At 51.2% G+C, this 26,642-nt stretch overlaps 4 protein-coding genes across 18 annotated transcripts in view; 2 read left to right on the top strand and 2 right to left on the bottom strand.

The window, feature by feature from the left end:
• GFOD2 (glucose-fructose oxidoreductase domain containing 2) overlaps positions 1-17,765 on the top strand; it is a 49,318-nt gene extending 31,553 nt beyond the window's left edge. For 4 of the 11 annotated variants that reach the window (XM_032614417.1, XM_032614419.1, XM_032614418.1 and 1 more), the window contains 4 exons: positions 254-342; positions 3,537-3,882; positions 12,705-13,599; positions 13,697-17,765. In XM_032614417.1, the coding sequence (XP_032470308.1) occupies positions 3,624-3,882; positions 12,705-13,599; positions 13,697-13,787 (1,245 nt within the window). In that variant the 5' untranslated portion in view covers positions 254-342; positions 3,537-3,623 and the 3' untranslated portion in view covers positions 13,788-17,765. Of the gene's footprint in view, positions 1-253; positions 343-3,536; positions 3,883-12,704 lie in introns of all 11 variants that reach the window. The other 7 variants (XM_032614423.1, XM_032614424.1, XM_032614425.1 and 4 more) reach the window with 5 other exon arrangements.
• Positions 17,766-17,778: 13 nt separating this feature from the next.
• C19H16orf86 (chromosome 19 C16orf86 homolog) lies at positions 17,779-20,529 on the bottom strand. Its single transcript, XM_032614413.1, is given in 4 exon segments — positions 17,779-19,302; positions 19,406-19,653; positions 19,986-20,215; positions 20,425-20,529. Coding segments are annotated over 4 exon segments (993 nt in total). The 3' UTR covers positions 17,779-18,892.
• Positions 20,530-20,635: 106 nt separating this feature from the next.
• Positions 20,636-26,171, top strand: ENKD1 (enkurin domain containing 1). Of its 4 annotated transcripts, XM_032614408.1 has the most exons (8): positions 20,636-20,811; positions 21,032-21,131; positions 21,228-21,422; positions 21,990-22,162; positions 23,171-23,296; positions 23,396-23,559; positions 23,660-23,796; positions 23,887-24,257. In XM_032614408.1, the coding sequence occupies exons 2-8, from the start codon at positions 21,047-21,049 to the stop codon at positions 24,045-24,047; spliced, it is 1,041 nt and encodes a 346-aa protein (XP_032470299.1). In that variant the 5' UTR covers positions 20,636-20,811; positions 21,032-21,046; the 3' UTR covers positions 24,048-24,257. The 4 variants fall into 4 exon arrangements, with proteins under 4 accessions (XP_032470299.1, XP_032470298.1, XP_032470300.1 ...); XM_032614407.1 differs by lacking the exon at positions 23,887-24,257 and adding an exon at positions 25,962-26,171 and having other exon boundaries at positions 20,645-21,131; XM_032614409.1 differs by having other exon boundaries at positions 20,650-21,131; positions 23,660-23,800.
• PARD6A (par-6 family cell polarity regulator alpha) lies at positions 24,386-26,544 on the bottom strand. 2 transcript variants are annotated; one of them, XM_032614411.1, is made up of 3 exons: positions 26,166-26,302; positions 25,569-25,791; positions 24,386-25,328 (listed from the first exon to the last, which is right to left on the bottom strand). In XM_032614411.1, the coding sequence occupies exons 1-3, from the start codon at positions 26,226-26,228 to the stop codon at positions 24,577-24,579; spliced, it is 1,038 nt and encodes a 345-aa protein (XP_032470302.1). In that variant the 5' UTR covers positions 26,229-26,302; the 3' UTR covers positions 24,386-24,576. The 2 variants fall into 2 exon arrangements, with proteins under 2 accessions (XP_032470302.1, XP_032470301.1); XM_032614410.1 differs by having other exon boundaries at positions 24,448-25,331; positions 26,166-26,544.
• Positions 26,545-26,642: the final 98 nt, after the last annotated feature.

Here is a 26,642-nt window from a genome sequence, read left to right as displayed (position 1 = left end):
ACTGGTTTATAGCTAGTAATTTCACAGAGCGTTCTTCTTACTAGGTTATCTAGGTAAGTGTTTTGAAACTCATCTCTTCTGGAGATAACCCTTGAAAGTGACCCTACCCAAAGCTAGACCTGTCTTGAGATTTCTGGATCTTGCAGGGCTTTGTAAGTCATACTAAAGCATCTGGACTTCATACTGAGTCCAATGGGAAGTTACTGAAGTGTTTAAAAAGGAAGGGAGTGATGTGATTCCGTTTGCATTTTAGAAAGATCTCTGCGCAGTATGAGGAATGGATGAAGGAAGGAAAGAATGGAAGCAAGAGAGATCAAGTAGAAGGTTGTTGCACTCATCCAGGTGAGTGGTGCTGGGGGCTAGACTAGGGCAATGGCAGAGGGGATATCAAAGAAGGGGTAGATTTAAGACATAATAAAGAGGGAGGATCAACAAGACTTGATGATGAGTTACCTGTACAGGTAAGGGAATAAAGAGATTGCGATGCTGGCCAGCTTTCTGAGTTGAGGAACTGAGTTGATGATGGTGACATACCAAGAGACAGAGAATACAGGAAGAAAATGTTTGAGGGAAGGTTTATGATAATTATTAAATGCTGACTGTATACTAGATACTTCACTGGGCACTTACAACTGGACCTCATTTAATCTTCAAAAAACCCCAGGAGCTAAACAGCATTAGACCTGCTTTTCCCATGAAAAACATTGCATTCAGCTAGGAAGTGGTGAGGCCAGAATTTGAACCCAGATGTCCTGGATGCCTTCACTTTGTGTGTTCTCACCATCTTACTTTACTGCTTCTGTTCAGGTTTGGTCATGTGGGTTTTGTGGAGCTTAGAATAGATGGGTGTGAGGCCCTGGAGAGAAAGCTGGGCTTGTGCTGCAGATTTGGAAGTCACTGGTATACTAATTAAAGCCTGGGACATGAGTAGGAAAAAGAATATGTGGAGCAAGAAGAGAAGAGGACACCTCTGACAGAACCTCGAGAAGCTCAACATTGAAGGAGCTGAGGATAAGAGCAGGGGAGCCTGAAAGTAGTGCTCAGAAATGACCAGAAAGGTGGGGGGATGGCATGGATGGAGAAGGAAGAGATGTATATGTTGCTAGTGCTCACAGTTGGGGAAGGAGGTAGTTAATTATTATGGATTTACAAAAGGAATGCCATGTATCCATTAAACTGACTAATAGGTTGACTGATCTGTGAGGAGATGCAAGTAAAGCAATGTTACGTGGATAAAAGTAGAACAGCATTTGGATATCCAACATTTGGATACAACTTTTTAAAAATTGTGATTTGCAGAAAGTAGTCAGATTTTTTAAAAAGATAATTGGTAGACTAAGGGACTGTAAGTGTTTATAAAATTATTATTTAAAATGGTACAGGACCTTGGGAGTTCCCTGGCAGTCTAGTGGTTAGGACTTGGCACTTTCACTGCCATGGGCCTGGGTTCAATCCCTGGTTGCAGAACTAAGATCCCACAAGCTGCGTGGCTTGGCCTAAATAAATAAATTAATTAATTAAAAATAATGATAACTAAAATGGTACAGGACCTGTGGAAAACAGTATGGCAGTTCCTCATAAAATTAAAAACAAATTTACCATATGATCCAGCAATTCCACCTCTGGGTATATACCCAAAAGAATTGGAAGCAGAGTCTGGAAGAAGTATTTGTACACCCATGTTCATAACAGCATTATTCATAGTAGCTAAGATGTGGAAGCTATCCAGGTGTTCATGTACAGATGAATGCGTAAGCAAAATGTGGTATATACATACAATGGAATATTATTCAACCTCAAAAAGGGAGGAAATTCTGACATAAGCTACACCATGGATGAACCTTGAGGACATGCTAAGTGAAATAAGCCAGTCACAAAAGGACAAATGCTATAGGATTCCACTTATATAAGGTACCTACAGTAGTCAGATTCATAGAGACATGGTGGTTGCCAGGGGCTGGGGGGAGGGGTTGAAATGAGAAGTTATTGTTTAACGGGGACAGAGTTTCAGTTTTGCAATGTGAAAAGAGTTTTGGAAGTAGATGATGGTGATGGTTACACAACGGTATGAATGTATGTAATACCACTGAGCTGTACACTTAAAAATGGTTAAGATAGTAAATTTTATGTGTATTTTACCACAATAAAATAAGAACCAAAAAAAAAAGAAAGTGATGGTGACATAGCCTCATCCCTATAGTCTGATTCAGTGGGTCTGGGGTCACCAGTGACTCTATACACAGCTAGTGTGGGGACCACTGGTTTAGCTGAGGGAGTGCTGTGTGGAGAAACCTGAACCCTGCACACACCTAAATCTCACTGTGGTTTCCAAGCAGACTTTAGTTCGGTCTCGTTCTTTATTTCATTTTATAAACCCTTGTGATCAGAAGGAAGAACTCCATAATAAGTAAGAAACATTCATTGTAGAAAATTTAGCAAAGTTCAGAGAACAAAAATCATCCACAATCCCATCAATGTGAGTAATAATTATTAAATTCAGGTCCTTCTGTTATGTCCTCTGTATGGAGTATGGTTATTGATAGAGATATCCTGTATAGTCTCATACATACATACACCTTTTGTGCTTTTTCTGGTTTTGTTTTAAACGAAATTGTTGTCATCCTTCACATACTGTTTTCTGTCTTTTCAGTGAATACATGGTGATGTCTTTCAGGTCATTGAGGGCCTTCTACTCATGATTTTCAGTGGCTCTGTAGTGTTATCAATCTAACCCACTACTGTTATTGAACATCTATCTCATTTCCCAATTTTTCACTATCTTAGTCAACGTTAGCATGGATATTTTTATTTTAAAAATTTCATTCTGGGCTTCCCTGGTGGCGCAGTGGTTAAGAATCCGCCTGCCAATGCAGCGGACACGGGTTTGATCCCTGGTCCAGGAAGATCCCACATGCCGCGGAGCAACTAAGCCTGTGTGCCACAACTACCGAGCCCCACAATGAGAAGCCAGTGCACCGCAATGAAGATCCAATGCAGCCAAAAATAAATAAATTTCATTCTAAATATCCTTGTTATTGCTGCTGCTGCTGCTGCCAGTTTGGTAGTTGAAATTTTTTTTTGGTATTTTTGGTTTCTAGTGAACATTTTCCTATGCTTGCTACCCTTAACTTTTAAATTATAACGTGTATAGCACCTAAATAGTTCTCTTTCATCTTTTACTGTAATATAACAACACTCTTCTTTTTCTTCTGTAATATAATATCATAGAATCATGAACTTGTACAAATTAAGGCCCTGGAGGTTAAGTGGTTTGACCAGAGTCACACCAAAAATTAAGTAACAGAACAGAAATTTGAACCTAGCTTTACTCATTTTTCATCCTTCCTCGTCCTAGTAGATAGATATTGCTAATATCCTTAAGTCTTCATGGGAGAAGCTTCTGCAGCGTTTCAGTTTGGAGCAATATTTCGTTTGTCTTTTGTGGCAGAGAACTTGCTGCTTCTGAATCAGCCCAGAAAGTAGCCTCAGCTGAGTGTGCCCTCCACTAACAGCCAGTGTCCTGCTTGCTGTTCCAGGAGCCATGTGTGACCAGGACTGTGGGATGGTCGTACTCATGCTGGAGACTCTTGTGAGGAGATGAGTTGGTGAACAGAGAAGCCAGCATGAAGATGCTTCCCGGAGTGGGCGTGTTTGGGACTGGCAGCTCTGCCCGGGTTCTGGTCCCACTGCTGCGGGCAGAAGGGTTCACGGTGGAGGCCCTGTGGGGGAAGACTGAGGAGGAGGCGAAGCAGCTTGCCGACGAGATGAACATCACCTTCTACACCAGCCGGACCGATGACGTCTTGCTGCATCAAGACGTGGATCTGGTGTGCATCAACATCCCCCCTCCGCTTACCCGACAGATATCTGTGAAGGCTCTAGGTACGGACAGTCAGGCCATAGCAAGGGCAGATTGCGCCTCCCTCTCAGTGGTCCTTGAGTGACACTGCTCTCCTCTGGGCCTGGGTGGTCCTTCTTGGGCCTGGGTCTGGGACAGCACTCATCCCTGAAGCAGTGCCGAGGGAGGGCACGTTGGGAGGCCTTATGGCTGGGGGAGGAAATGCTCCAGTGGCTGGGAGACATTCAGCGTTCCCCACCTCCAATAAGTAAAACCCTGAGCAAAAATTAAGCAAATGTCTTTCGAGTTGGCCTGTCACAGAGGCTAGAGATTATTACATCTCAGGCATTGTAAAGTTTGCCTCTGTGAAGTCAGAGTTCAAAGACCTGGGCACTGGGGAATTGGCTGTGATCGATGCATTTGTTCTTCCATTTCTGTGGCACCACAGAAAGGAGAAGAGGATGTGTATCAAGGCTGCCATTTCTCATATTTTGTCAGTCCTTGACTAGATTGAGCACACACCCTTCCCGCCAAGCTTTGCAATTTTGTATGCCAGAGGGTGGGAAGGCTCTCTGACAGCGCTGGGTTTCCCTGACGGGATCCACAGATCAGCCTGCTCACATCTCTGCTCCCTCCGGAAATAGTTTGCTCGGCCACCTCCTGCCCCTGCTGGGCATGGCTTGGTGCGCTGTTCTCCTGCAGTTCCTGTTGGGCTTCTCTTTCCTGTCAACTGTAGAAAAATTATTCTCTTTGTCTTATGTAGGAATCAGAATCTAATTTAATAGGAAAACAAACCAGTAAACATTCATCCAGCAGTTTTTTAAAAAACGTCTCCTGTGTGCTAGGCACTGTCCTGATGTCGTTCTTGACATTCAGCAGTGTTGGATTGGAGCTGTCTCTGCTTTCAGATTTCACAGTCCAGTTGAAGAGACTAGAAGTAACACACATTGCAAGGTAAATGAGAAAAGACTTAAGTAACAATTCAGGTAGCATATAATTAATTGACAGAGTAATTGTTTTATATAAGGTGATGGGAGCCAGATGTCCCTCTGATGCAGTCAGAGATCTGTGGGTCCAGGAACTGATATGCCGTGAGGCTGACCGCCACTCCTTCTGGCCACTACCATGGTGGAGGGTCCAAGGCTCTGCTGCTTGTCTCTCCCGTAGTCTGAGGATAAGAGGGTGTCTGTCACCTCTAGCCCAGTGGGTTGGAGAGGATAAGTGTTCATTGAAGTGAGCAGGAATAGCAGTCTGTCTGGTTGTTGATTTAGGGCATGTAAGTTTTGGCCAAAAATTATAGATGGTTTGTCTTTTTCCAGAGACCTCTCTCTGAGGATGTGTGACATTGGAGCTATTCACTGGCCCTAGATTTTTAGGGCAGATAATGCTCCCAGATTGGGTTTAGAAGTAGACTTAAGCCAACACTTTAACAGAGGGCTGGTTCAAGGGAATCAAGCTACCATGATCACTTGACTTCTCACCATTCCTTGTGGCATGAATGCAGGTTGGTGAGGCCGGGTGTGTGCAGAGGCAGAGTGCTAGAGACTCTGGTCGCCTTCTTGAACTTTAGGGTCCCCACAGAGGCCATTTCTGAGCTGTGTAAGAAGAAAGAGGAAACCCCAGAGTTCTTTGGGCCCAAGCCTGCTGTTTTCCTGGTACAGGAAAACATTGGACTTTGGGCCATTTAATATAAACAGGAAGGACAGGGATGACCAGAAGCTTCTGGGGTCTTGTATCCCAGCCCTCAGTGAAGTAAGGCCATCAGCCTTCTCTCCACATCTCTGTTGTCAGGAAGGAGGAGGGTATGAATGAGGGTCTTTGGTCTGTTCTTGCAGGTACATGACCACAGGGCCAATTTGGTTGGGCTAGGAGAGCCCTTGTCAGCTGGACCTGCCCTCAGGCACTGCCCACTTAGGCCCCAAAGGAGTCACTGAGCCTGTTTTGACCATGAAGTTGACTCCCTGTGTGCTTGCTTTCTTTTTTTTTTTTTTTAAGTGAGAATTCTGTCTTAATTTTAACTTATATGGAAGAGGTCATGAGAACTCCTCCAGTTTTCCCAAATGACTTGGTGTGAGTACACGAACTGCTGTAGGTAGAGCACCAAACTGACCTTGACATCAGACCCCACTTCTGACCCTATTTCTGTCCCTCTCAACCTGTGTGGGCCCCTGTGAAATGAGGGTATCATTCAGCCTTTCCAGCATGATATATGACTGCCTCCGAGTACTGACCAAGAAAGACACTGGCATCACGTTACAAGGGAAAGCCAGGCTTTCCTGTTGTCCCACATGGAACAGCAGATTTGTTTAAATTAAATTCACATCAAAAATAAATGGTAGGGGGGCTTCCCTGGTGGCGCAGTGGTTGAGAGTCCGCCTGCCGATGCAGGGGACACGGGTTCGTGCCCCGGTCTGGGAAGATCCCACATGCCGTGGAGCGGCTGGGCCCGTGAGCCATGGCCGCTGAGCCTGCGCGTCCGGAGCCTGTCCTCCGCAACGGGAGAGGCCACAACAGTGAGAGGCCCGCGTAACGCATAAAAAAAAAAATAAATAAATAAATGGTAGGCATCTCCTCTGGATGTTCGTTAGGTAAGTGTTCACTGAGTTGAATGTAGCTTAGAAATGGAACTAAGCGTTCTGAGTCATCTCAAATGTGAAACACTTTTCTGTAGGTTGGAGGACTATATATATATATATATCTTTATAAATATAAATTTATTTATTTATGGCTGCATTGGGTCTTCATTGCTGCGCGTGAGCTTTCTCTAGTTGCAGTGCGCGGGCTTCTCATTGTGGTGACTTCTCTTGTTGTGGAGCACGGGCTCTAGGTGCACGGGCTTCAGTAGTTGTGGCACGCGGGCTCAGTAGTTGTGGCTCGTGGACTCTAGAGCACAGGCTCAGTAGTTGTGGCGCACACGCTTAGTTGCTCTGTGACATGTGGGATCTTCCTGGACTAGGGCTCGAACCCGTGTCTCCTGCATTGGCAGGCAGATTCTTAACCACTTTGCCACCAGGGAAGTCCCTGGAGAACTGTATTTAAATTAATGCCTCAAAAGCATGATCCAGTCTTTCCTCCTGTAATGTGAAGCTCTGGAAGGAGCTCCTTCTTGGACCTCCCTCCCACCCCCACCCCCCCATCCCCCCTATCTAGCTTATCACAGAGTACCGAGCTGAGCTCCCTGTGCTATACCACAGGTTCCCACTAGCTGTCTGGTTTACACATGGTAGTGTACTTATGTCAAACCTAATCTCCCAATTCAACCCATCCTCTCCTTCCCCCACTGTGTCCACATATCTGTTCTTTATGCATCTCTGTTCCTGCACTGCAAATAGGTTCATCTGTACCATTTTTCTAGATTCCACATGTATGCATTAATATACAATATTTGGTTTTCTCTCTGACTTACTTCACACTGTATGACAGTCTGGGTCCATCCACGTCTCTACAAATGACCGTATTCTGTTCTTTATTATGGCTGAGTAATATTCCATTGTATATATGTACCACATCTTCTTTATCCATTCATCTGTCAATGGACACTTAGGTTGTTTCCAGGTCCTAGCTATTGTAAATAGTGCTGCAATGAACATTGGGGTACATGTGTCTTTTTGAAGTATGGTTTTATCAGGGTCTTATTTTCTACTTTTGTTTGACTTTTCATTTTCTTCCACCTCAGATTTCATCCGTGTGGCTTTCCCATGAATTCCTTAAAGGAGAGGGAGGGACTCTAATGTTTTATTTCTCAATTTAGAAGTGGTTCAGAAAAATTTTAATGTACAAAGTGCCCCACCATTTTTGCCATAGTTGAATGTTTTCTTAAATCTGTCACTAAAAGGTAAGTTTCTGTGCCCAGTTCTTGGCACTTGTGTGCTTCATTAGAAAAATGCTGGGTTTGCCAATCCTTTCCCCATGGGCTCTTAAGATAACAAGGGATCATTCCTTAAGCAGCCTGACCCAGAAAATATAATCCCAAGAACACCAGTCCCTTGGGATGCCTTCCCTGACCCCCAGTCCAGATCAGGTCCCTGCTATATCTTTCATATTAACATTAATATCATCTTCATTGCATTTATCACAAGTGCAATTCTACTTGTATTCATAGGATAATTTGATTAATGGCTTTCTCTCCCACTAAACTGTAAGTTGTCTGAAAGTAGAGATCATGCCTGATGTTGTATCCTCTGAGCTTAGCACAGGGCCTGGCACACTGGTTGAATGGAAGTGTTCACAAATTCTACCTGTGCAAGCCCAGTCTGCTGGTGTGACTCAGGGAGCTGACAGGGACTTGTGACCCAGGAGAGACTGGGCTGTGGGCAGCAGTGATTCTGTCTGGTGGCTATCAAACTTTCTTTTCTAAGTAGCAGAACATTCTTTGTTAAAAAAAAAAAAAAGGCAGAATCCATGGATTTTGTAAAACATAAAAGTGTTGCTTTTTCTGGGGCTGCTTCTCTTCCCTGCTGTTTGAAATCATTTGTCTAGTCCCACACCTCTAAAGGGAAACAGCGATGTTGTCCCAGAGCTGTGAACCTGTGGTGCGTTACTAAGGAACAAAGAGGTGGTTTGGGGCAGCTTCTTAGGGCACTTTACTCCTAGGTCGTCTGGGGAGCATGAGCTGGAGAGAGGCTTGCAGTCTGGAACTTGTTCAGCCTCCAGAAGATCTGAGCTAATGGCACTCAGCATCCATGCTTTCCCCATTCCCTGGAGACAAAAGTGGTTTTCAGCTTCTCTAATATCTCATTGATTTCCTAACAGGAAAGCTAGATAAACTTAAATAAACATGTCTTTGAAGGCAACACCACTCTTCCTAAAGGTACAGGACCTGTGCAGTTGGCCTGCAGGAGCCTGGTTTAACTCAAGATGGCCTTTAGCTCCCACACTAGTAATACTACTGGGTCCCAAGTTCAAAAGCTCTCTTACTGTTCAGGCTCAAGAAGGAAGGCCTCTTCCCTTTCCCTGACCTCTCGTGGCATGAAGTAAATATTACTTACTCTAGTTTTATCACCACCAAACTCTCAGCAGCCACAGGAGTCCTTTTCCTCCCAGCCCACCTCCTCTCCTCCCCACATTGCAGTGTCCACCCCAACCCCTGCTGTGCATAGTTGTAGCAGGAAACCTCTGGGTTGGCCAGAGCTGCAGCCAAGTGGCCAAATTCTCACCCAGTACTGTGATTCTCCTGTCCCTAATCCTAAAATCCCACAAGTGTGGGGAAGCATTGGAGACCCTCCAAGAGCAGATAGTGATAGCAGTTAGGGGCTACTATCCTTGTAGGGCCCTGCTCCAGCTCTGGACCCCTGTGCAAGGACCTCTCCCCTTGCCTTGGCCCCCTGCCCTTTCCACACTGCTCCCCGCCTTGGGCATGTAACGCTTGGCTAGCCGTTCTCCTGTTGTCCTGCCAGTACCTGTTGTAAAGCTTTCATTACTGTTTAGAGGAGAGCAGGAGATTTCAAGAATTTTGTAAAGTGAAGAGATTGAATTGGGTCATAGGCTACACATGTGTTCCTCCTTGCCGCAGCACTGAGCTTCGTAACACTGGGAGTTCATGCCCGAGAATCCCATATGTGCAGATGGCAAATGCTCTGTGGGGTTCTTGAGGGCCAGGGTGGCAAGGGAGAGGGTAGGAAGTGAGGGGAGCTTGGAAGGATTGGCCAAAGGCACCAGATTATCTCCTGTGGGCTTTGTCAGGATGTGAGCTTCCGAAGGACTGGTCTGGGCCTAACTCTATGAGAGGCCTGATAAACAGCACATAGAATAAGAAAACTCATCTATGTTCATGTTGATCTTTAAACTTCTTTTTAAAAATTAAATTTTCAAAATATTGAACATTGATATTATTGGCCTGGAAATGTAGCTTCTGTGTGAGTCTTAAAATCTGAGTCACAGTGGACCCTCTTTTTCCTGTATTTATGACATCTGCCGGGTCTCTCTCATGGTGATGGTTATAAAATGTACCGGGGACAGAGCTGTGCTGGGCTGAGCACTTTACATATACTGCCTTCATTTGACTTACTGTTCTACCCTGCATGGTAGATGTGACTCTCCTTTTACAGTGTAGTAAACCAAAGCCCAGAGAGGTTTAGAAATGTCCCAGGTCATGCAGCAACCAACCGAGAGAACCAGAATTTGAATCCCAGAGTGGCTCCAAAGCTCGAGTTTGGCACCAATAAATGGCCCTTTCTGAGCAGTCAGCTGTCCTGGGGCCTCATTGTTTCTGTTGCAAGGTGGCCAGACAAGTTCCCCTCCTGAGCCTGTGTGAACAGAATCCTTCAGAAGAAGCTACACCCAGGGACTTCCCTGGTGGTCCAGTGGGTGGGACTCTGCGCTCGCATCGTGGGGGGCCCAGGTTCAATCCTTGGTTAGGGAACTAGATCCTGCATGCCGCAACTAAGAGTTCACATGCTGCGACTAAGAATTCCGCATGCTGCAACTAAAAGAAAAGATCCCGCAGGCCACAGCGAGGATCCTGTGTGTGCAACTGGGACCCAGCGCAGCCTAAATTAATAAATAAATATTTTTTATTTATTAAAATAAAAAATTAAATAAAAATATAAAAAAGAAGCCGGACTTCCCTGGTGGTGCAGTGGTAAAGAATCCGCCTGCCAATGCAGAGGACATGGGTTTGAGCCCCGGTCCCGGAGGATCCCACATGCCGCGGAGCAACTAAGCCCGTGTGCCACAACTACTGAGCCTGCGCTCTAGAGCCCACAAGCCACAACTACTGATGCCTGTGCGCCTAGAGCCCGTGCTCCCTCATTGTGGTGGTAGAAGCCACCACAATGAGAAGCCCACACACCGCAACGAAGAGTAGCCCCTGCTCGCTGCAACTGGAGAAAGCCCATGCGTGGCAACAAAGACCCAATGCAGCCAAAAATAAATAAATAAATAAAATAAATGTATTTAAAAAAAAAAAAAAGACTGAGGGAGACCAGTTAAGTTACCATTGCAATAATCCAGGCAAAAAACTGTGGTGACTTGGATGAGGAAGGTGGCACTGGTGGTAGTGGGAACTGGTGAGATCCTGGATGTAGTTTGAAAGCTAAGCCAACAGGATTTACTGATGATTGAAAGTGGGATGGATGTGAGTGACATCGTGATTTTGGCTTGAGAAACGGGGAGAAATGAATCGCCATTGACTGAGATGGAGAAAACTCAGGGAAGGGAGTATCGAGCTCAGTTTGGGATTCCAACCCCAAACCTACCCCACCACCTTGAATGTCTTTGTGAGTGATGCTACCAATTATCTATCCAATTTCCTACATTTCTTATCGACCCTGTGTAAACCCTCCAACCTGTTTCCTGGTGTGCACTCAGGACTTTAGGAATCCCAGCCCTTTCCTCAGTGCCTTTGCACATGCAGTTTCCTGCCTGGGTGTCCTTTCCCCCTTATGCTCCTTGGAACATCTGCTTCCTTAAAGATCACCCTGGCGGCACTCCCCCATGAAGTCTTCCCTTATTCTGCCATCTGTACCAGACCCTTGAGCTTGTTCCCTCAAGAAGCCCATGACTTCTTGGGTGAATTGAGGTCGTGGAATTTGAGTTGCACCCCAAGGGCAGTGTCTGTGGAATGAGTAATGGAATAACTGGATGTCTTCACCCTTCCCTAGCTTGCTGTACCCCAAAACCTGTGTGTGTCCAGTCCATACGACCTCTTGGGCTTTGTAAGTTTTCTGTTGAAGATACTAGCATAAGACTTTCTTCTGCTTGAACCATCCCAAGCTCACAGGAATACTCCAGGAGTTGGTGTCTTTTGGCTGTTCGTACCCTCATGAGCTTTCATCTCATGATGTGGAGGAGTGTTGATCCCTTCCTTTTCCTTGTGTGGGAGCTGCTCAGTCCTCTTGGTCTCTCTCTTCAGGGCTTTGTCTAGCTTTATTTTGCTCTCTGGGTGCATTCCAGCTGCGATGTACTCAGAACAGGCATGAGACAGAAAGGATGTTTTCTCTCCCTTTCCCCTCCTACTGGAGCCAAGGATTTTCGGGCCTTATGACTACACTAACTTGTTGAACCAGTGTGTTCAGAGGACAATCTGCGAGGAATCTTAGAGCCCTTTCTGCAGTTACAACTGAGAGTGCCAAGCTCATCCCCTAGAATATAGATTTGATTTTCTTACCCCAAGCTGATGATCTAATAAATGCATAAAGGTACATAAGCATGTCCAAGAAGCATGTCCACCTCTCCAGCCCACTTGTATTAGGCAGTGTTCTCGAGATAAACAGAACCAGGAGGATGTATATTGAGAGAGGGAGGTAGAGATTTATTTTCTAAAAACTGATTCATGCTATTGTAGGAGCTGACAGATCTGAAATCTACAGAGCAAATCTGAATTCCAGCAAGAGGTGATGTTGCAGACTTGAGTCTGAAGGCAGTCTGGAGGCAGAATTCCTTCCTCTTTAGGGAACTTCAGTCTTTTTTCTCAAGGCCTTCATCTGATGAGTTGAGGCCTACCCACATTATGGAGGGTAATCTGCTCTACTCAAAGTCTACTGGTTTAAATGTTAATCAGATCTAAAGATATCTTCCCAGCAGTGTCTAGACTAGTATTCGATGGGCACTATAACCTAACCAAGTTGACACATAAAATTAACCTTGTACCACCTCTCTACCTCCCACTCCTGGTTTGCACCTTCTGCCTCTACTCCTTTCATTTTTCCTTTAAGAACTTGCTTCTCTTTCTCGAGCCCATAACTCTTTCTCTAGTCCCAGTCACTGGGTACTGTATTCATCCAAGCTGATCACCTTTCCTCTTGTCCCAGGTCACCACCTGGTCTCAGGCAGCTTTCCTGAGTCACCTGCCTTCCAGAAATGGGTTTTCTTTTCCCAGTGTAAACCCCTTGGAACTTTGAGATTTCCTGCTGTGTTTTATTCTCAGGCATTGGGAAGAATGTGGTTTGTGAGAAGGCAGCAACCTCGGTGGATGCCTTCCGGATGGTGACAGCCTCGCGCTACTACCCGCAGCTGATGAGCCTGGTGGGGAACGTGCTGCGCTTCCTGCCTGCCTTCGTGCGCATGAAGCAGCTGATTGCCGAGCACTACGTGGGTGCAGTGATGATCTGTGATGCCCGCGTCTACTCGGGCAGCCTGCTCAGCCCCAACTACGGCTGGATCTGTGATGAGCTCATGGGCGGTGGGGGCCTACACACCATGGGCACCTACATTGTGGACCTGCTGACCCACTTGACTGGCCAGAAAGCCGAGAAGGTACATGGGCTGCTCAAGACCTTTGTGAGGCAGAATGCAGCCATCCGTGGCATCCGGCATGTCACCAGCGATGACTTCTGTTTCTTCCAGATGCTCATGGGCGGGGGTGTGTGCAGCACAGTAACACTCAACTTCAACATGCCAGGCGCCTTCGTGCACGAGGTCATGGTGGTGGGCTCTGCGGGACGCCTTGTTGCCCGGGGAGCTGACCTCTACGGGCAGAAGAACTCTGCCACACAAGAGGAGCTGCTGCTGAGGGACTCGCTGGCTGTGGGCACGGGGCTCCCCGAGCAGGGGCCCCAGGATGTCCCGCTGCTTTACCTGAAGGGCATGGTCTACATGGTGCAGGCCCTGCGCCAGTCCTTCCAGGGGCAGGGTGACCGCCGCACGTGGGACCATACCCCCGTCTCCATGGCCGCCTCATTCGAGGATGGGCTCTACATGCAGAGCGTGGTGGATGCCATCAAACGGTCGAGCCGATCCGGGGAGTGGGAGGCTGTGGAGGTGCTGACGGAGGAGCCCGACGCCAACCAGAACCTGTGCGAGGCGCTCCAGCGGAATAACCTGTGAGCCTGCACGTGGGCTCCCTGCCACGGGGCAAAGGGTGAGGGAGGAGCTGTGATGGGAGGGCTTGGTTATAGCACAGTGTCTTTCATTTGATAGGTCAACTTGGGCAGAGTTGAATTCGGGTGAATCCGAAGGTGGCCCCAGGAGAACGCCCCCTCCAGTGCTCATTTACTCCTCAGACTGGTGAGGCGGTGCCGTTCCTATTGCCATGGCTGAGAGGGCCAGCACACTGCACAGGGCGGAGCTGCCCCCAGTGTGTGAGCAGTTCCAGCAAAGGCTTGACTTGGGGGCTTCATCAGCCTATTTGTGGTCTTAACTGGATGAGAAAGCACAGCAGGGAGCCAGCTTGGCTTGATTCCTCAGGCCTGAGGAGAAATGACAAGAGGCCTTGTTTCCATGCCCGTCCTGGGCTGGGGCATCTCAGGAATGGTGAGGGCAGGAAGTCATCCCTCAGGGATCTGCACCTGCCCTCGCTCCCATGTGACCAAGCCCTTCCGGCCTCCAGGCTGCCCCTTCCCTGGCAGGGAGGAGGGGTTCTGTAGTAGATGAGCTCTCAGGGGCTGTTGACCTAGGGCAGAGGGCCCCTGAGTTGGCAGAGAGGAGACAAGGGAGAGCTCTGGGACATCTGATAAATGTTAATAAATCAGAAAGTCTGACACTGTGACATGTGGTTGTTGGTTGGTTGTTTGGTAGATTGGGTTTCTTTAATAATGAAAGGCTTGTTGATTGTTGTAGATTTGTTTCTGTTTTTCTCTTTCCTCATGGCTCCATGGCAGCCCTGACCTGCTCTGGATCCTTCACTATCTAGCGGGACACACAGGCTCCTACCACTGTCTGCCCTCATCTCCTGGCTTATTCCTTGCAGCTGAATCCCATCGGAGCCCTCCAAGAAGTCTTTCCTCAGCAGACAGGACTTAAGACTTCAGGGGGCCAATCAGGCTTGATGTTTAAGGGGAGATAGTGGGAGAGTTTGAGGTCTCTCTGGGCTGGAGGTCAGGAAGGATTCTGTTCTTGAAACCAAGGGGTTGGCTCCAGAGGAGCCCTGGGAAAGGAGGGGTGAGGAGTGGCCCCAGGGAGGCTAGACGGGGTGAACTGGAGGAAGGCACTGCCCCTCGGAAGCATTGTAGCCGGGGTGTAGCCGAGCACTGCCTGGCCTAGCCAGCCAGTCTCCAGCTCTACTTTTACTAACCTGTTGTCCCCACAGGAAGAGGCTTTTAACCCTGTCAGTCAGAGGCAGGTGGGGCAGGACGGTGGGAAAGGACACATCTACTCCTTTGTTTCCTCTGCCAGAATTAAGTCTGGACCAAACTTTCCCCTTCTCTAATCTTCCCTCTTTCTGGCCTGCTGTGGACTCCTCACCAGAAAGAGAAAGGCTCAGAGAGGGCTCCCTCTTCCTCCTGGCACCCTTTATAGGAGTCACCAGGCCTATTTTCCTGTATTGTCCTGGTTTCAGACCTTGTCTTTGTGAGATAAAATAACAGTGGCTAGTGTTGGGGTGTACTTATTGCATATTGGGGCCCCTGGGATAGATGGTTCACGTGTATTATTCTATTTAATATCCAAACCACTCTACGAGGTACTACTATTAATATTCCCGTTATTCAGAGCAGAGAGGGGCAAAGTTACTTGCCTCCTGTAAGTTATAAGTGACAGAGCTAGGAGCCTGGTCAGGGTCCTCTTACTACAGAGCCTGACCCTGAAGTATTACTTCCTTAGTGCCTGTGGCATCTCAGACTCTTGAGTGCCCAGGCATTGCCCCTCCCCGCTCGGGTCCTCATCCAGGTTACATTCCTCTCTACAGCAGGAATCTCAGCCTGGCCTGAACTAGCAGGTGGACTGTAGATAGAACCCCACCAGGCAGGATGCTGGTAGAGGTGAAGGAGAAGCTGCTCCCTTCCTCCCGGCTCAGCTCCAGGTCATCCTTCTGTGTGTTAACAGGATGTTGAGATCCCCCCTAAATTTGGGTATTGACCAAGAAAGCACATGCATCTATTGCATCCGACTCAGATGCTCTTACTTAAGAAAGGGCCACGTTATTGACCCACAGTGGCACTTAGGTTTTATAGGACTGCAACAAAACCTCTGGTTTACAAAGATGGATTCCGACCAAGTCCTGGGGCCGACTGTACATGGGCTTAGGGCAGAGCTACTCTTGAGGACCCAGGTCCTCTGTTGGTACTCTGCAGAACCTAGGTCCATGGCCATCCCTCAGACATCTTTACCATCTTGTATCTCTTGGATTGGTGTGGGGGAGGAGAGGTACCATGAAGTGGCCCAGATGCCTGTTGCCAAGGAAGCCAGCAGGGTTCTGGTTCCCAGAGGTGACAGTCAACTGGTTCCAGGCTTGTCCTGCAGCTCCCCCTCCTGGAGGAAGTCAGCATCACCTTCCAGGACCTGTTTCCCAAATCTCAGGATCTTTCTTGGGTCAAAATAAAGTTTTTCCAAGCCAATGAAAAGGCAGTTAGCTTTTCCTCTCTGTTCCAGCAAGCAGAAGAGAACTTCCAGAATACCTTTTGCTTATTTTCCAACCCCCAACCAAATCTAGGCCTCGCACTCACCCAGACAATGGCAGCAGCCTCCTCACCTCCCTATCCCCAGTCTTTCCCTTCCTTATTCGGCCCTTCACGCTGATGCCCGAGCAACCTCTCCAAAACGTCAGGCCAATATCCCTCGTTGCCTACACCCAGCCTGGTCTGATAGCCAGGCCTCTGCTTCAGCCATGCTAAATGGCCCTCCTACGTGGGGCTGACACCTTGCACACTAGTGAGGCTTCATCCCTGGCGTATCCTCTGATTGGAAGGCCACCCAACTCTCTCCTTCAGGAAGCAGCTGGAGAGCTGCCTCTTCACTCCTGCAGGCCAAGTGGCAGTCACCCCCACTACCTGTGGCGCCACAGCTTCGGTCCTCAGCCCTTCCGTTATCACGTCTCCCTGAATTATGCTGCCTCCGCATTGCACACTTAGAGTGAGCTTCTAGGAGTGGTAGCGGTGTCTTGTTCCTTTCTGGGGCTACTATCACCCACCCTGCTTAGACAAGCCTGACAAGTGAATAAGCCCTCAGGAAACAGACTGATTCTTCTGTGGTTACTGAGTATTTCCTACGTCACCTGTGAAGAGATAGGAACAGATCTTCCTTATCAGTGCTGGCCTGGCCGACACCTCCAGCCCTGGAGACCACACAGAGAAGGGAGATGCTCAGCCTTCTTGGGTCAGGCCTTAGCCAGAGAGCCTCCAGGTTCAGAGATCTTCAGGGCTCAGGAAAGGGCAGGCCCTCCCTGGGCCCCAGGGTGTGGTCTCATGCAAGGCCACTCCTTTGCAGGCCTCTGCTTCCTCAGCCATAAAGTCAGGAGATCAAACTCAGTTATCTTGAAGAGCCCTCTACCTCTAAAATTCTTGGAGGATTCGTGCTCATCCCTATGGACAGCATTTCAGTCTGCATGGTCCCTGTAGAAGTATCTCCTAGCTCAGTCAAGTCACTGCCCAGGGAGAAGTGTGGGCAAAAAAATAAATGTCCTGACCCCATGGCTTGCCCTGAGGCCTTGTCATGGGGCCAGTGAGCATCCAAGTGACCCTTAAAAGAGGGAACAGCCTGGGATTATGCCCATTTTCTTCCTACTTCCTCCACCTGGGCCTGCCCACCCCCTCCCTTCCTGGATGGCCAGGCCATTATTACAGGGGCCCCCCATATGGTCCTGGACTTTGGATGGCCTTAGCCTTTCAGATCCTAACCTGTCCCTCTCTGCAGCTTCCTTGGCTCCCCACCTTGGTCTCCTTATCTTGGTGCCTTTCATGGGGCCCCTCTGTTAGGTGGATGCGGTGCAATGACACATGCCCTTGGGGAGTTCACAGTCTAGTCCCCGAAATAGTTCTATAACCCACAGTGATAGTAGCGTGTAGATGCTACAGTGCAGGGCAGTACAGCACTGGGTGCTGCCTGGCTCAGCAGGAAGCAAGGCGCCGTGAGTCTTCAAGGGCACATGTATACTAGCCAGGTTGAGGGTGAAGAAATAAAGGCATTTTAGGCAGGGGAAGCCCCACAGGCAGAGAGGGAAGGTAAGAAAAGGTGTAGTTGGTCAGGGAATTACAGGAAGCCACTAAAAAGTTTTAAGGTAGCTGGGGTAAAAGGGGCAGGGTGCTAGAGGGGTAGCAACACCATCAGGGGTTCAGGAGTGTGTAGCAGAATCATTGGGTGGGTTGGTGGGGCAAGGGCCCACCGGCAGGGAGACTAGTGAGCTCTCAACTGGAGATGACAGTGTCCCAGGCAAGGGTGCTGATGGGTGTCCGAGAGATTCTCTGTCTGAGAGGGTAGATTCACCTGCCTTCATGCCTGATTAGCTGGCAGGAGTCAATGAGTAAAGAATAGGATGGGGTCTGAGGCGCTATCACGATTTTGGCTTGAACAATTGTGTAGATGAGAAACAGGAAGAAAAGCAGGTTGGAGGGAGGAGAAATCCATTTAATCTGGAATTCCCTGTGTTTACGATGTCTGAGGGACATGCAAGAGGACCAGGAGGCAGCAGGATAGGGGCTTTCCAAAATGGCCAGCACTGGCCCCCTCTTCCCAGAGACCCCTGAGGATGAGGCACCGCAGTCATCCAGTGGCTCAGCCACAGGGGTCCAAAGAGAACATTCACCTCTACCACCACCCCTTGCCTGCCAGAAAAAGGCACCAGTTCCTCTGTCACCAGGGGCCACTCTGGGGGCAAAGTCTGGTCCAGCTGTGAGAGCTGCCCCTCCTGGGACAGGCAAATGAACTCGGCCACCTCAGAAGGATTCCAAGTGTTGGCCCCCTCAAGGTCAGATCAACGCAGGCCCCTTCCCTGGGAGACGGAGCAAGGCCAAGCACCTGCTTCCCATGACCTGACAGTTCTTTTCCTTTCTCTTCCCCAAGTTCTTCCTTACCAACCGCCTTTCCATCCCCACTGTTATCTTGTCTGATCTTCAGGTTCATCTGAGGAGGTTTTAAATGCACAGAACCAGGCCCCGCCCCTGCAGATTCTGATTCATTTAGGTCTGGGGTAGTGCCCAGGAATCTATATTTCTGTCAAGTTCTTGGGCAATCCAGTTCACTGTACTGGGGAATCCTCCACCCTTCTTCCCAGCCTCTCCCTCTTCAGGCATCTTATTTGGGGGATCACAGTCTGAGAAAAGGAAAAACGTTTATTTTTAGCAAACCCAAGGTCCCAAGTAGGGGTAGGGGCAGAATCCCCTCTTCCACCTGAGTGCCTAGGGCCATAGACTGCTGCTCTGGTTCAGGCTTGGGAGAAGGGGAGCCCCCAGTGGGGCAGGACAGTCACTTGTACTGAGGAGAGGGTGGGGGTACAAGTGGGGCAGTGCAGACACTTAGCATCTTGTTGGTGTCCACCTGAGTTGACTTGAGCATCTCAGCCTTGAGGCAACCGCTGACGCCCAGGCTGGGCAAACCCCCAGGCTCCTCGCCAGCTTCCTCTCCCAGGGGAACCAGAGTGTAGGTGGGGGTCATGAACATATTGGGGCAGGGCAAAGTGAGGCCTGAGCGCAGCTCACCTGCCATGGGCAGCAAGGCCTACAGTTGTTCCACACCTGTCTCCTTGGGGATGAGGGCCAGCTCCGACTCAGGCTTCACCTCAGCCTCGGCCTCCCTGTCCCCCTCCCGTGCCTGGTTCAGCTCAGGGTTGCAATAGTTGATGTACTGGTACAGGGGCCGCAGGCGCTGGGCCTTTCCTGCAAGGACCCGGGGCAGGGCAGGTGCTGGAGCGCCAAGCTGTGCCATGTCAGGGGTCCAGCAGGCGGGGGGTAAAGGGAAGGCCCGGGGAATGCCACTCACGCTCCAGTCCTAAGGTCTCTGAGGGCGCAGACACTGTGCTGGCCACCACAGGGAGCACTGGGGTTCCCACACTCTTGCGCTTCTTGGCTTTTTTGTGCTGTTTGGCAGACGGCGAGGGCTCACTCTGGCTACTCTCCCGCTCCTCCCTCTGCAGCGGCATCCCCTGTGGCAGCTCAGCTTCAGCCCTAGGATGGGCTTGGTGGCTAGGTTCTGGGAGGCTAGGGGACAAGAAGGCCTGAGGAGCCAGCCTCCAGCCTTGGCTCCTGTGCCCTGTCCTAGGGAATAGCCCTGTCTGCCTACCACCCCAGGCCCAGATTCTTGTCCCTTTCCTGGTGAGTGAGGCCCAGGGCTGGACAGGGGCCAAGAGCTCATGAGTTCAGCCCCTTACAAGGCTTTGAGACTCCCTCTCTGGATGTTCCCTACATCAGAGCTCTTGAGGGACAGAAGAGGGGAGGAGTGATGGTGGTGGCAGGGGATAAGTATGTACACTGCAGGAATGCCCGATTTAGGAATCCTACGGAATCCACCCCCATTCCACCTCCCCAGCCCTTCAGCTTCTTCCCTCTGAAAGCCCCCTCACTTGACCGGCTTCCTCTTCAGACCATGACTGGTCCTCACAATGGAAGCCATAGGCCTGGGGCCTCTCTCCTCTAGTGCCTGCACCTCTGGCTTGTGCCTCTCTTCCTCCAGCTTGAGTCTTTCCTCCTGGATCTTTGGCTCTGAGACTGGCCCTGTTGGACACTTGTCTTCACCCTGGGTTTGGCAGGCTTCATGGGCTGGCACTAGGCACTGGTCTCCCATAACTGGACACTAGAGGTGACACATAGGTAACTGGTCACCATGGCCAGGCAAAGGATACAGGGATCAGCCATTAGATACCAAATACGGATGAAGGGCACCAGTCCATGCCCCTCCCAGGCTGTGGAGCCTGTCCTGGCAGTTAGGGGGTCATTGCACAGAAGCTGGTCTCCTAAAGCTCTGTGGCCAAGTGTTTGAAGGCTAGACAGCCAATTGGTCACCTCAGAATTCTGCGCATGGCCACCAGGCACCACCGTAAGCTGTGACTGCCCCAATGCTGTTCCTTCTTGGGCCCCTGGCCGCTTCTCAGCCCCTGCTGAGGCCATGGCTGCGGAGGATCAGCGCATCCTCGACGGTTGCTTGGGGGACGTGGGGGGTGGGAGGTGGAGGGCGGACCCTAGACTGGTAGACCGTGAGCTGACCCCGGAGAAGGGCCGGGTTGCGAAGGGCAACTGGCAGCCGGTCTGGACCCACCCTCAGCTGAAACTACAAGCCCCAGAAGGCTTTGCGCCAGGGGGCATTGGCCCCTGACCTCAGGGACGGAAACCATTGTTACCTGGCAACAGCAAAGAGGTCGGGTGGCGGCAGTGGGCGGTGAAACTGCTCGGGTGAGTACCCTGCCCGGGTGAGGGGCTGCCAGCGGGGCAGGGAAGTGGGCTGAGAGCGGAGGTGGCGAGCGCAGGCCAGGGTCGGGAGGCGGGGCGAGGGCCAGGAACGCAGGCAAGGCGGCACAGCTGGGGTCAGGGTCCAGGGAGGAGGTACTGGGCTAAGGAAGGGGATTCGGGGCCGGAGATGCGTAGCCCGGCAGGCCTCGGTGCATTGTTGCAGAAGGACGACGGCGGCATGTGCGAGGGTCCGTCCCGCATCTCGGGGCCCATCCCCCCAGACCCTACGCTCTGTCCTGACTACTACCGGCGGCCGGCCTCGGGTGAGTTGTGGGGTGCCTCACCCTGGCGAAGCCAGAGCAAGGGTCAGGCCCAGCTCCACCATTGAACTCTGCGCTCCGCCCCGTCTGGCCTCTCAGCCCAAGGGCGCCTTGAGGGAAGCACGCTGAAGTTGGGCCTGCTGACTCCGGACCCCGACCTAGACGCCATCCCTCCCCGCGGCCCCCGCATCGGTCCCGGAGCCCGAGAAATCCTGGAGCGTGGCCGGCGCGGCGTGGGTGGCGTGCTGCTGCAGCTCGGGGGTATTTCCCTAGGCCCAGGGGCCTCTCCCAAGAGTAAGTTCTGGACAGAAGGGACGAGGCGAGTCTGAAGTCAAAGCTGAGATCAAAAGCAGCTGCTTCTCCTTCCCTGAGGAAGGCTTAGGCTTTACCTCTCTGACTGTTAGTTTCCCCGACTATAAAAGTCCTCTCTTCTTCCTCGCAGGAGAGGACTAGATGAGTTATCCCCCAGAAAACCCATAGCTCAGCTTCATTAATTCATGCATCAATGAAAGGTTGTTTCTTGAGTGTCTCCTGTGTGCCAGGCCCTATAGGTGCTAGGAAAACAAGGTTGGAGAAGAGCATCATCGAATCAAGATGAGAGACAATAAACAAGTGAACTGGTGAATATGATATGCAAGATGATTAATGGTATACTTTGCAATAAAAAATGTAGAAAATCATCAGGAATAGAAGAAGATAATTACTGTGTGAGGAAGGGAACAAGGTGACGAGGTGGACTTAGATGGAGATGTCAGGGAGATCTTTCTGTGGGATGCAGGGTGTGGGCCTGTGTGTTCACTGTTGTGAGTTGGATTGCATGGGCTGTATGTAGGGCAGAGCCTGGCAACATCTTTTCCCCAGGGAAGGACCCTAAAGACCATGAGAAGGAGAACCTGAGGCGGATCAGGGAGATCCAGAGGCGCTTCCGTGAGCAGGAGCACAGCCGGGAGCAGGACCAGTCCAGGCCCCTGAAGGCTCTCTGGCGCTCACCCAAGTATGACAAAGTAAAGTCCCACGTCAAGGCCCAGCTGCAGGTACCTGCCTCAGGCAGCCAGAAGTATTGCCCATCTTTTTGACAGTTATACTCTGATCTGAGTTATGAGGAGGGTGGAAAACCACAGGGAACTAAGGTAATAGGGGGCTAAGAGATAGCTGGTTCTGCTGCAGAGTGGGGCTGGGGGGCTTTCTCAGAAGTGATGATGGCTGGGTGATTCTGAGGGGCAAGTAGGAATTAGGCCAGGGGAGGATGGAGGAGAACATTCTATAGAGATGGAACCTCATGGATAGAAGTCCTAAGACCAGAGGGAGTGTGGGCAGGGGGGATGCTGTGTTCAATTCACTGTGAGGGAAGAAGAGCGTGAGGTTAGGCCAAGAAGTCACCTGTACCCACATCATAAAGGGCCACATAATCCACTTCTTACCTTTATTTCTAAGGACAATGGGAAGGGCAGGGGCAGGGGTATGTATGGTGGTAGGATTCTATCTGGGTAGATAGTGGCACCACTTCTCTATCCACGGGTCTGAGACGGAGAGGCAGGATTGAGAGAAAAGACAATAAGGTCATATGTGGATGTGTTGAATCAGGAGCATTTATGGGACTCGCAGGGAGTGGGAATATGTCCAGCAAGCAGGTGGAGAATCAGATGTGGATGTCAGGAGTGAGACCCAGGAGTTATTGAGGATCTGGCAGAGGACGATGAGACCAGGGAAGTGACCCTGGATTTGAGGGCTTGGAGACCAGCTGTTGGTGACCTTGGTGGGGACAGAGCCAGAAATCTTGGCTAGGAAGGAAAGAAAAAAGAAATGGTGGCTGAAGCCAGGACTGAGATAGAAGGAGGGGTATTTGTTTTCTTAAAGATGTGAGAAACACACATGTTTAAATGCTGATGAGGAGAAGTCCTCCTTCATGACGAAGGAGGCCAATTCCAGAGGACTGGTGATAGAGAAAGATCCTGAAAGGCAGGAAGGGCAGAGTCTTGGTCTTATGGCTTGAGACCCTGACCTCAGCCTGACTGATCCCTCTGCTATACCTTGGCCTACAGGAGCCCAGCCCTGCCTCTGGGACAGAGCCTGCCCACTTCCTGAGGGCACATTCCCGTTGCGGCCCTGGGTTCCCACCACCCCGTGTCCCCAGTCCCCAGCTAACCCCACCAAGTCCCAATGCTAAGGTGAGAGGATGTGTGAGGGCTGGGAGGTAGGGCAGGGATCCTGGGGAGGTTCAGGGGCACGACACAGTGCTACCTCATCATGCTTGCCATGTCCTGCAGGGCCCAGGCCCAAGTGTGGACTTCATTACCCACAATGCTCGCACTGCCAAGAGGGCCCCCCGGCGTCATTCTCGCTCGCTGCAAGTCCTGGCACAGGTGCTGGAGCAGCAACGGCAGGCCCAGGAGCACTACAACGCCACACAGAAGGGTCACGTTCCCCATTAGTAGGTCCTACTGCCCAACACCCAGGGTAAGGGATGCTTATGGTGGGTGGGAGCCAACATCTGCCCTGGGATTATCAATCCTGAGTCTGTTGCATCGCAGCTTGTTGGAGCGGAGGGATCTGTGGCGGCAGGAGGCTGAGGCCCGTCAGCACAGCCAGCTGGACCCGGCCATGCCGCCTGGCCACACCTGCATGCCTGAGAACCAGCGGCTGGAGACACTGAGCAATCTGCTCCAGAGTGAGTATGTGGCCAAAGGAAGCTGGATGGGGAACCCACTGGAGACCATGCACCCCTGCCCAGCACTTACTGTTCCTGGGGCCCCTGTAGGCCAGAGCCAGCTGCTGTGTGAGCTGGTGCTATTGCCTGCTGGGGCGGATTCACTGAGAGCCCAGAGCCATCGTGCTGAGCTGGACCGGAAACTGATGCAGGTGGAGGAGGCCATCAAGATCTTTTCCCGCCCCAAGGTCTTTGTGAAGATGGATGCCTGAGCCCTTTTATGGGGATAGAGTCAGGGGTCTCACTGAGGATCGCTACATGGTTATAAAGGGCAGGACTGGTCCCCATCATAGAGTGGAGTTCGAAGACAGGAGCAGTGGGTGGGCAGTATCCCCAGAGCACTCTTCCCAGTCACTGGTGGCTGTGGAAGGGCCATCCCAGCCTCTTAACCCCTTTGTCAAAATTAAACCTTTTGTACACAGTGGGGTTTGTTTCCACAAGAGCTTTTCTTACCCTAGAAATGCCAAGTCTGGTGTCCTTCCTGCTGCTTGACTACAGGAAGGTTTCTCTGCTGCCCTTATCACTCCTCCACTTCTGCCTCATGTCCAGGCCAGAAGGCAAGATTGTGGGATCAAGGAGGAGGCTAGGGCTGGGAAACAGAAGGACCATAACTGCATTTGTAGAAAACCTTTAATGTTCCCCAGACTGAGAGGGCCCCATGAGCAAGCTAAAAAACCCCACTGGGGAGGTCCCTGCCATGTCCCAGCAGCCGGGAAGGGCAAGGGGTTGCATCTTTGCCTGTCAGAGGCTGAAGCCACTACCATCTCCTTGAATGCTACTCTCCCAGCCAGAGCTGGCCTGCTCCTGATCATCCAGGGAGGGCAGAGAGCTGCGGGCATCAGGAAGTAGGTGGCTTGGGCGCAGGTCCCAGCATGGAGGCCCCTGAGACAGCCCATTGGAACAGGGAGGCTCGCGGTTCTCAATGATCAAATCACTGCTGTCATCGTCGCTATCAGGCTCAGCAGGCCCAGGCCCAGCAGAAGGAGGCCCTGTCAGACGCCCAGATGCCCCACGCACCACATTATTGCGCTGATTGGCTGGCTTGACAGTGACAATGAGGTTGTGGCTGTTGGCGACCATCATGTCTGTTACTTGGTCCAAGGTCTTCCCAGCTACCTCAATGCCATTGACCTCGAGGATCTCATCACTGACTGCCAGCAGCCCTGTACTCTCAGCCAGGCCCCCTCGTACCAGGCGGGAGATGAAGATGCCTGGAACCCGTTCCAGGCCCTGGGGAGCTACGCGCACACTCATGCCATCTCGGATGTAGAAACCCAGGGGGCGGTCGGAACCATGCTTATGCAGCCGCACCCGTCGGTGGGTCTCAGGCAGTAGGTCCACATCTATGACTGAAGAAACCTGGCGGAAATCTTGTGGCAGGCTGATTAGCAGGGGTGGCCGCGTGCGCAGGGATGCCACTGGCCGAAGTAGGAGCCCTTTCTTGCGCCGCTGCAGAGAGTTGGAGGCAAAGACCAGGCCACTGGAATCAGCTTCTGCTGCAGGAGAGGGGGACGCTGAGATCAGAGACCCTGCTTTCTCATTTGGGCCCTTTTCCATCAGGCCAAGGCCTGAGGAAGGGGGCACTGTAGCTACTTCCTGCCACTTGGAGGTCATGCCAAGGGCAGGGACTGCAGAGGGTGAAGCCTGGGCACACTGGGCATGGACTAACCCTTCTAGACTTGCCCTGTCACCCTACCCCACAGAGGCTGCCCACTGTACCCCATCCTCCTCACCCCGCTTCTGCACTAGCAGGCGCAGCGGCGGGGGCCCACTGGCCAGGGCCCGGCGCAGGCTGTCGTCGTTGGTGAGGGGCAGTAGGTTGCCGTGAGCATCCGTATAGCCAAGCAGCACGTCCAGGCCCGGGATCTGGTGTACCGCACGCAGCAACCGAGAGAACTCTTGGAAGCCGCTCACCGAAGCGCGGGGCAGCGCGAAGCGTCGGAACTCGGCATCAAACTGGAGGCCGGGGTGGGGGGGCGGGGAGGGGTTAGGATGGAGTCCGTGCCCTTTCTCACCACGGGTCCAAAGGTGGCAGGGGTGAGAAAGACGGGGGGGGGGCTTCACAACAGCTGCAGCCTTGCACCCAGTACAAGGGACGCTGTCCAAGGTCTTCTCCCCGCCCTCAGGTACCCAGGCCACAGAGGGACTCGAGGCCGGCAGTAGAAGGAAGGAGGATGGATGGGGGAAAGCGAGAAGAAAAGCCGGAGAATGGGACGTGGAGGATGGAGGAGAGAAAAAGGTGGTGGGGACCAAGGAGTCAGGAAGGGGAGAATGAGGGAATTGCAAGCGCCTAGGGCCGAGGCTGGAGCCGGGGCTGGAGGGGCCCTTACTTTGCTCTTCACCTCGACGATGCTGTCGGGACTGCGTGCCGGAGTCCTCTGCGGCCTGGCCATGGTGGGGCCAGGCGGGCCGGGGATGATGCCCCAGGCGGACCGCCGAGGCGCAGGTGCACAGCCCGGCCGGCCCGCGCCGCCCCGCCCCTGGCGGTAGCACTCGCCCCGCCCTCCTGTCCGGACCGTGACGTCAAGAGGGCAGCGACGGGGAGTTGAACGCGGAGTCCACGTCTCCTAGGAAACGGAGATAAGGGTGGGAGAATCTTTGCGTCCTTCTACGTCATTACGCTACGGTCCCCGCGTCCCGGGAATCTGGGGGAGGGGCTTGGCCAATCCGAGGGGGGAGAGAGGGAAGTATTTGTTGAATGCTGTGTACCTTTTTGTAATTTATCATGTTAATCATTTTTAAAATTAAATTTTTTTTGGCTGTGTTGGGTCTTTGTTGCTGGGCGCGGGTTTTTTTCTAGTTGCCGC

This window comes from Phocoena sinus, chromosome 19 (genome assembly GCF_008692025.1).
Source record: "Phocoena sinus isolate mPhoSin1 chromosome 19, mPhoSin1.pri, whole genome shotgun sequence".
Taxonomy (NCBI): Eukaryota; Metazoa; Chordata; class Mammalia; order Artiodactyla; family Phocoenidae; genus Phocoena; species Phocoena sinus.
Note: the sequence above shows the minus strand (reverse complement) of the source record. Positions and strands in the feature narration are given on the sequence as shown.